The following is a 10,073-nucleotide window of genomic DNA, read 5'->3' on the forward strand; positions in this document are numbered from 1 at the left end:
GCCTGTAATCCCAGCACTTTGAGAGGCCGAGGCAGGGAGATCACTTGCGGCCAGGAGTTTGAGATCAGACTGGCCAACATGGAGAAACCCTGTCTCTACTAAAAATACAAAAATTGGCCAGGTGTGGTAGCACGTGCCTGTAGTCCCAGCTACTCAGGAGGCTGAAGCAGGAGAATCGCTTGAATCCAGAAGATGGAGGTGGCAGTGAGCCAAGATCATGCCACTGCACCCCAGCCTGGGTGACAGAGTGAGACTCCATCTCAAAAATTAATTAAATAAATTTAAAAAAAAATACAAACATGATCTAGGGGCAGCGCTATGGTTTGAGTATTTTTGTCCCCTCTAAAAATTCATGTTGAAACTTAATCCCCAATTAAGTATTGGGAGATGTGGCCTTTGGGAGGTGACTGGGTCATGGAGGCTCCTCCCCTTGTGAATGGGGTCAGGTGCCCTTCTAAAGGGGCTTGATGAAAGGAGTTCATCTCCTTTTTTGCCCTTTTGCTTTCTGCCATGCAAGGACACAGCACTCCTCCCCTCTGAAGGATGCAGCATTTCAAGTGCCATCTTGGAAAAAGAGACCAGGCCTTCACTGGCACCTTGATCTTGGACTCTCAGCTTCTAGAACTGTGAGAAAATAAATTTTTTTTTTTTTTTTTTTGAGACAAAGTCTCGCTTTGTCACCCAATCTGGAGTGCAGTGGCGTGATCTCAGCTTACTGTAGCCTCCACCTTCCAGGTTCAAGTGATTCTCGTGCCTCAGTCACCCAAGTAGCTGGGGTTACAGGCAAGTGCCACCACACTTGGCTAATTTTTGTATTTTTAGTACAGATGGGGTTTTGCCATGTTGGCCAGACTGGTCTCAAACTACCGCCCTCAAATGATCCACCCACCTTGGCCTCTCAAAGTGCTGAGATTACAGGCATGAGCCACCTTGTCCAGCCAAGAAAATAAATTTCTGTTCTTTATAAATTACCTGGTCTCAAGTATTCTGCCACGGCAGCAAAAAATGGATTAAGACACAGGGTGATGGAGCTAAGAAAGCCATAGAGAAGAAGCCTTAACATTCTGCATAAAGATTCACCTCAGATCTTTGGCTAGTTCCTAATATGTGTAGGTAGAAGACAGGCCTCCAAGAGAACTAATGGCAATGACTGGGAGGCTGAGAGCTGAGTAGAGATTTCAGAGGTTGCATAGTGCTGAGGAGCTAGGACAGTCTGAATCCAGCAAGAGAGAGATACTGGCAAACAGTTGAGATGCCAGGAAAGCCATGCCCTAGAAGGATGGACCATACCCTAGGAGAAAGGAGTACGACCAAACCAACAGACCCACACCTACAAATCTGAAAACATGCCCCAACGGGATCAGAATCATCTGCCAATAATTTAGCTATCTGGCAGACAAAACCTAACATTTTTTAGAAGAAGCTATGTATCATTCAACATATCCAGCGTACAAACAAAACTGCTAGACGTGAAAAAGCAAAACCAGGGCCAGGTGTAGTGGTTTATGACTGTAATCCCAGCACTTTGGGAGGCTGAGACAGGTGGACTGCTTGAGCCCAGGAGTTTGAGACCAGCTTGGGCAACATACCAAAACCCCATCTAAAAAAAGTACAAAAATTAGCTGGGCATAGTGGCACATGTCTGTGGACCCAGCTCCTCAAGAGGCTGGGGTGGGAGGGTTGCTTGAGCTCAGGAGGTCATGGCTACCGTGAACTGTGAATGTGTCACTGTACTCCAGCCTGGGGGTAACCAAGACCCTGTTAAAAAATAAAAAGAAAAAAAGAAAGAAAAAGAAAGCAAGCAAACAAAAACAATGAGGCCAGGCATGTGGTGCATACCTGAAATCCCAGCAGGTTGGAGGGCTAAGGTGGGTAGATTGCTTGAGCCCAGGAGTTCGAGACCCGCCTGGACAACACAGAAAAATTCCATGTCTACAAAAAATACAAAAATTAGCTGGGCATGATGGCATGTGCCTGTAGTCCCAGCTATTAAGGAGGCCGAGGTGGGAGGATCACTTGAGCCCGGGAGGCAGAGGTTGTAGTGAATGGAAATCAAGACACTGCACTCCAGCCTAGGCAAGCCCCTAGAGCAAGACCCTGTCTCAAAAAAAAAAAAAAAAGACAAGACAAAAACAAGAGATAAACAACTCAAAAGAGGCAGATGTAGTGAGTACCTATATATTAGTTAACCCATAAACACTTCAGACGACCTGTAAAGTACTACGCAAAATACTATAGAGGTGGTCAGTAAAGATTATAAACTGTAATCTCTACAGCAACCACTTAAGATAAAAGGGAAAATAGGAACACACAGGACAACTAAAAATAAATAGCAAAATGACAGACTTAAACTCACCTAGGCCTGTAAAAAAATAAATCACAAATAAAATAATAAATCAATTAAAAGACAGAAATAGACCAGGCATGGTGGCTCACACCTATAATTCCAGCACTTTGGGAGGCAAGATCTCAACACTACAAAAAAATTAAAAAATAAAAATTAACTGGCACAGGCCTGTAGTCCCAGCTACTCAGGAGGCTGACGTGGGGGAACTGCTTGAGCTCAGGAGATTGAGGCTTCAATGAGCCAAGATTACACCACTTCACTCCAGCACTGCAGCTGGGTGAGAAAGAGAGATCCTGTCTCAAAAAAAAAAAAAAAAAGAAAAAGAAAAATAGACAGAAATAGGCTGGATCAAGGAAGCTGAGGCTGCTGTGAGCTGGGTTCATGCCACTAAATTCCAGCCTGGGCAACAGAGGAAACCCTGTCTCAAAAAAAGGAAAAAGAAACAGGCTGGATCAAAACCATGACCAAACTACATGCGATTTAGGGGAAATATACTATAAATATATGAACATAAATAGGTTGAAGCAAAAATAAAATATATACCATAACACTAATCATTAAAAAAGTAGGTATGGGCCAGGCACAGTGGTTCACATTTGTAATCCCAGCACTTTGGGAGGCTGAGGTAGGCAGATCCCGTGAGCCTAGGGGTTTGAGACCAGCCTGGGCAACCTGGCAAGATCCCATTTCTACCAAAAAGAAAAATACAAAAATTCCCTGGGCATAGTGGTACACGCCTGTGGTTCCAACTACTGGGAGGATCACTTGAGCCCAGGAGTTTAAGGCTGCAGTGAGTCAACATTAGGCCACTTCACTCTAGCCTGGGTAACAGAGCCAGATCTGGTCCTAAAAAAAAAAAAAGACGTAGGTATGGCTTTATTTATATCAGAAAAGGAGTATTATCAGGGTTAAAGAGGGGCAATCCAAAATGATAAAAGGATAAACCCATCAGGAAGACAGAATCATATGTGTGCACACATCCGTAATCATATATGCAATGACTAACATAGCTTCAAATTATATCAAGCAAAAACTGAAAGAACTAAAGAGATGAATGGGCAAATCCACATTCATACCTACCTATCAATCAAATATCAGAACAGAATGAGGGCCAGGTGCAGTGGCTCTCACCTGTAATCCCAGCATTTTGGGATGTTGAAGAGGGCATATCACTTGAGGCCAGGAGTTGAAGACCAGCTTGGCCAACAGGGCGAAATCCCATCTCTACCAAAAATACAAAAATTAACCAGGTGTGGTGGCACACACCTGTAATCCCAGCTACTCAGGAGGCTGAGGCAGGGGAGAATCGCTTGAACCCGGTGGCAGAGGTTGCAGTGAGCCGAGATCGTGCCACTGCACTCCAGCCTGGAAGACAGAGTGAGACTGTCTCAAAAAAAAAAAAAAAAAAAAAAGACATTTTCGGAAATTCATCCTCAAAACTGTGCCTCTCACAAACCTTTTCTCAAGAAGCTACTGAAGCATGTACTTCAATAAAACAACAGTAATCCAAAAAAGAGAGGCGGCAGACAAAAGATCACCACGAGAGAGCAGAAGGAAATCCCTAGGAGGAGTGGGAAGGAGACGGCGGAATGGGAGATGGCGGAATAGCGCTGATTCTCTACTATCACCACATTGCTTGTAGTACAGATTGGAACACAGTGATTTGAAAGCTGGTATTTTGAGGGTTGTCATCAACAAGATACCTGCGGCCACTGTACCAACTTCTTATTAACCTGAGAGCAGAATGCCTGGGTAAGACTGGCCCAGATTCTTATCTGTACTTGGTTTGGCTTATCGTGAACATGTTCTGATGACATCTGTCTTTCCCCTCCACACCAGACTGCCCTGGATCAGATGAGAACACTCATTTCATGTCACAGAAGTGTTCTGCTTTAATCTACTCCTGCGAGGTGGCTATTTACCAGTGAACCAAGATGCAGAAAATGCACAGCATCCCACTCCCTCTAATTATATTCCCACCAAAACTTCAATACCTAGTCTACACTCTGACCCAGTCACATGGCCCAACTGTGTTGAGCCCTCTGCTTCTCATGATCTTGCCAATGACTTCCCCAAACAGGACTTCTGTAAACTCTCAGGAAAGTCAAAGCCAGGCTATACCTGGAAATTCAACTCAGCTTATCTTCTCCTGGGAGCCTTTGTCCAACAGTAGCAAAATTTCTTTCTTTCTTTTTTTTTTTTTCTCTGAGACAGAGTCTCACTCTGTTGCCCAGGCTGGAGTGCAGTAGCACGATCTCAGCTCACTGCAACCTCTGCCTCCTGGGTTCAAGTGATGCTCCTGCTTTAGCCTCCGGAGCAGCTGGGATCACATGTGCATGCTACCACGCCCAGCTAATTTTTTTTTTTGTATTTTTAGTGAAGACAGGGTTTCACCATGTTGGCCAGGCTGGTCTCGATCTCCTGACCTCAACTGATCCACCAATCTCGGCCTCCCAAAGTGCTAGGATTACAGGCATGAGCCACCATGCCTGGCTCCAACAGTAGCCAAATTTGTAGACACAGCTGCTTTGCACTGCTAAATTTGCTTGGTGTTGCTATATTGCTCCCAGTAAGGCTGTATCATTCTTTACTACCTCCAGCAATACATGAGCACTTTCATTTCTTCTTAGCTAACACTAGCTAGTGTAATTTAAAAATAAATGATAATCTCAGTCTTGGCAAAGGGCCCACGGGTGCATCTTTTAGATCTCACATGTCTGAAAGGAAAAAAAAACCTCCACCAACCAGACAAAAGATTATGCAAACAAACCAAGGCAATATTAATTCCAGTTATAGTTTATTAACTAAATTTTATATTAAGACTATATATAAGTGATTAATTCCAGTTATAGGTTATCAACTGAATATTAGATTAAGAATGTATCTAAGTGGCGTTGGCAAGGCGCGGTAGCTCAAGCCTGTAATCCCAGCACTTTGGGAGGCCGAGACGGGTGGATCACGAGGTCAAGAGATCGAGACCATCCTGGCTAACACAGTGAAACCCCGTCTCTACTAAAAAATTAAAAAAACTAGCCAGGCGAGGTGGCGGGCGCCTGTAGTCCCAGCTACTTGGGAGGCTGAGGCAGGAGAATGGCGTGAACCTGGGAGGCGGAGCTTGCAGTGAGCTGAGATCCGGCCACTGCACCCCAGCCTGGGCGACAGAGCAAGACTCCGTGTCAAAAAAAAAAAAAAAGAATATATCTAAGTGGCAAAGTCTCTAAGGAAAGCAAGGGAACTATTAAGAAAAATATCAAGATAGTGGCTACCTACTAGGTGGATTCAATCAGAAAATTTCTCATTAAGAACAGATAATGTTCTACTTCTTAACTTGGGTGCATACATGGGCACCCATTTTATTATTATTCTTTAATGGATATATATTTGTTATACATGTTGTTATAACACGTATAAAAAGTGTTATGTTTTAATACACTATTCTGTGTATGTGTTACACAATTGAAGATTAGGGGAAAAAAAGAATGAGTAAACTCTCTATGCTCTGATATGGAAATACTTCAAAGATATGTTACTGAGTGATTTAAAAAACACAGAATTGGGCTAGGCACGGTGGCTCACACCTGTAATGCCAGTACTTTGGGAGACTGAGGTGGACATGAATTGCTTGAGCTCAGGAGTTCTAGACAAGCCTGAGCTACAGGGCGAAACTCCATCTCTACAAAAAAATACAAAAAATTAGCTGAGCATGGCGGCATGTACCTGTAGTCCCAGCTACTTGCAAGGGTTTAGGTGGGAGGACTGCTTGAGTCCCGGAAGTCGAGGCTGCAGTGAGCCGTGTTCACACCACTGCACTCCTGCTTAGGTGACAAAGCGAGACCCTGTCTCAAAAACAAAACAAAATCAAATCACATAATTAAAAGATTGAAACACAAATCATAACCAGGCACAGTGGCTCACGCTTGTAATCCCAGCATTTTGGGAGGCCAAGGTGGGTGGATCACTTGAGCCCAGGAGTTCGAAACCAGCCTGACCAACATGGTAAAACCCCATCTCTCCTAAAAATACAAAAATTAGCCAGGTGTGGTGGTGAGCACCAGTAATCCCAGCTACTGCTGAGACAGGAGAATCACTTGAACCTGGGAAGTGGAGGTTGCACTGAGCCAAGATCGTGCCACTACACTCCAGCCTGTGTGACAGAGCAAGACTCCATCTCAAAAAAAAAAAAAAAAATTAAATTAAATACATAAATAAATAAAATGGCTAAAATCCAGAACAATGACAACACAAAATGCTGGTGAGGATGTGGAGCCACAGAAACTCTTATTCATTGCTGTTGGGAATGGAAAATGGTACAGCCACCTGGGAGTTTCACAGTTTCTTACAAAATTAATTATATTCTTAGTATATGATCCAGAGGCCTTAGTATTTATCCAAATGAGTTGAAAACATGCCCCCAAAAATCTGCACACAGATGTTTACAACAGCTTTAGTTATAATTGCCAAAACCTGGATGCCACTAAGTTTATCTGTTCCTTCAATATGTGAATGGATAAATAAACCATGGTACATCACAACAAGACATATTCGGTACTACAAAGACATGAGCTATCAAGCCAAGAAAAGACTTGGGAGGAACCTTCTCTCTTTTTTTTTTTCTTTTGAGACAGAGTCTCACTCTGTCACCCAGGCTGGAGTGCAGTGGCACAATCTTGGCTCAATGCGAGCTCCGCCTCCTGGGTTCACCCATTCTCCTGCCTCAGCCTCCCGAGTAGCTGGGACTACAGGCACCCCCCCCACCACTCATGGCTAATTTTTTGTATTTTTTTTAGTAGAGATGGGGTTTCATGGTGTTAGCCAGGATGGTCTCGATCTTGGAGGAACCTTAAATGCATATTTCTAAGTGAAGGAAACCAATCTGAAAAGGCTACCTACTGCATGAATCCAACTACATGACATTCCGGAAAAGACACAACTAGGGAGTTGAGACAGTACAAGGATCAGTGGGTGTGAGGGACTTAGGGAGACAGAGGGAGGGGTGCATAGGCGGAGCACAGGGGATTTTCAGGGCAGTGAAAAATTCTGTATGATGCCATAGTGATGGATAGGCGTCATTATATATTGGTCAAAATACACAGAATGCACACAAAAAGTGATCCCTACTGTAAGCTACAGTCTTTAACATATCAATATTGGCTCATCAACTGTAACAATATACACATTAACACATATATTACTAATAAAGGAAACTGGGGGTAGGGGTTGGGAATGAGGGAGTATATGAGAACACACTGCACTCCCCATTCAATTTTTCTGTAAACCCAAAAATGCTCTAAAAAAAAAATGAAATCTATTAAAACAGAATGCATAGAAACAGAAAAGTATGATTAACATGCTATCTTATGTTTGTGTTTTTATTTGTACTTGTGTAAATATGTACAAATAAGCTCTGGAAAGTTACACAAGAAAGTAATGACAGTGGCACCTGCTTGGGGTGGGGGGATTTAAATACAAACCCACATATTTACTGCATTCTCTGGCATTAGGCTAATCTGACTGGAAAAACCAAATACATACAGTAATCTTCTGCACTTGCACTGAGGAATGTTATATGAAACCACCACAGATAAAGTGATAACCCTTTCAAAGTTGGCTGTTTCTGGGGGTGCTGTCCAAAACACCATCTATATGAAGGTCCATAAAATGCATTCACACCTAATGTACAGAACCAAAGAACTGGTATTCGTAACCAATGCAAGACATTTAATTAACTCAATTTGCTTTTTGGCTGCTGGTATTGATCAGTTATTCTTACTATGTTTCCCTTGTGTCTTATTCATACTTTTCTATTTCATTTTCTGGATCCTTATAAACTTCCTTAAATGCACTGAAAAGCAAAATGGGGAATAAACAACTCACCTGGGATTTGTTCATTTTCTGCAGTTTTTGGGAGAGGCAGAGAACTATGAAGGTGAAACTGGAATAGAGGAAAAAGGAAGGCATTGTTATTAAAGGTCTGACCTGCCTTACAACTCCTAGAATGACTTGTTTAGAAATCCCTAGAGACCACCTGGGAAAATACCACCTCCTGGGATAGTCCCTTTGCCTCTTCAGAAGGGGCAGAAAAGATCATACTAACAACACCTATCTTCAATCTAACATTATCAGACACCCATAAAGGCAAGACTAAGATAATCCACTACCAAAAGAGGCAAAACGATCAGCAGAACCCTCAACTGCTGAAATTATCAGACAGGGAATTTAACACAACCATGATTCATATACTAAAGGCTTTACTAGAAAAGGTGGACAACATGAATAAACAAATAGGGAATTTCAGCAGAGATGGAAACTTCAAAAAAAAATCAAATGGAAATGCTGAGAAAGAAAAGTACAGTAACAGAGATGATCTTTCAGCAGGCTCGTTAGTAGACAAAGGAGCTAAGAAGTTTCAATAAACTTGAATATAAGTCAAAGGAAATTACCCAAACTGAAATACAAAGAGAAATGGAAGAAAAAATAAAAGGATAGAGCATCCGAGGGCTGTGAGACAATATCAAATGGTCTAATAAACATGTAATTGAAATTCCAAAAGGAGAAAACAAGTATTTGAAGATATAATGGACAAGAATTTTCCAAAAATAATAATATCAAACCACAGGTCCAAGAAATTCAGACAATTTATCCAAACAGGGAAAATACCAAAACCTAAACTCAAACAAAAACACATGGACACATCGTATCCAAACAACTGAAAACCAAAGTTAAAATCTTCAAAGTAGCCAGAGGAAAAAAGACATATTACATATAGAAAAATCAAGATAATGAATCACAGCCACCTTCCTATCAGAAACTAAGCCAGAAAACAAAGTAGTGACATCCTTAAAGTGCTTTAACAACAACAAAAAAGCAACTAAAGCAAAAAACTATTATCTTAGAATTCTATACTCAGCAAAAAATCTTTCAAAAATGATAATGAAGTCAAAAATCTTTTTCAAACAACAAAACCATAGCAAGCAAATTCATTATCAGTAGACCTGTACTAGAAGAAATGTTTAATGAAGTTATTTAAATAGAAGAAATATGACATCAAAAACCTGAATCTATACAAATAAATGAAAATCTCTTGAGAATGGTTAAAATAAGGATAAAGATAATAGATACTTTTTCTTGCTTTTAATCACTGTGAAAGATTATCTAAAGCAAGAATAGTAGCAAAGTTTTGTGGGTTTACAGCATATGTCAATATGCTGTAAAATGTATGACAACGATAACACAAAAGATGGCAGGATGACATTGGGAGTATAATGCTGCAAGTATACTGACATAAAACAGTATGATATCTTTAAAGTTCCACTAAACTTGACAGCAGCAACCAAAAACTTTGTTAAATTTTTACAAATACATAGTAAGACAACACTGAAGATAAAATGTAATTACAAGGAAGACCCACTTAAGCCAAAAGTAGACAGAAAAAAAGGAAAACAGAAACAAAGACCAAATGAGAAAAATAGAAAAACACCAGCAAGATGGTAGATTTTAATACAACTATATCAATAATTGGTATAAACACACCAATTAAATAACAGAGGTCAAATTATATAAAAAAAGTAAGACCAAACCATATGCTGTCTATAAGCAGTTTGTTTTAAATATAAAGACATAGCTACATTCAAAGTAAAAGGATGATCAGCTGTAGAAGTCAGGAAATTAAAAAAAAAAAAAGATAAAAGAATGAAAAAAGAGGGTCAGGCATGGTAGCTCATGCCTG

General features: G+C 41.0%; 1 protein-coding gene across 6 annotated transcripts in view; it reads right to left on the reverse strand.

The window, feature by feature from the left end:
- ZFP1 (ZFP1 zinc finger protein) overlaps nt 1-10,073 on the reverse strand; it is a 23,889-nt gene that overhangs the window by 11,210 nt on the left and 2,606 nt on the right. For 5 of the 6 annotated variants that reach the window (XM_011946017.1, XM_011946019.1, XM_011946020.1 and 2 more), the window contains exon 2: nt 8,222-8,279. The exons of the other annotated variant lie outside the window; for it this stretch is intronic. In XM_011946017.1, the coding sequence (XP_011801407.1) occupies nt 8,222-8,236 (15 nt within the window). In that variant the 5' untranslated portion in view covers nt 8,237-8,279. The remainder of the gene's footprint in view (nt 1-8,221; nt 8,280-10,073) is intronic. 6 annotated transcript variants of the gene reach the window in all.

Source organism: Colobus angolensis, unplaced genomic scaffold, assembly GCF_000951035.1.
Source record: "Colobus angolensis palliatus isolate OR3802 unplaced genomic scaffold, Cang.pa_1.0 Scaffold248, whole genome shotgun sequence".
Taxonomy (NCBI): Eukaryota; Metazoa; Chordata; class Mammalia; order Primates; family Cercopithecidae; genus Colobus; species Colobus angolensis.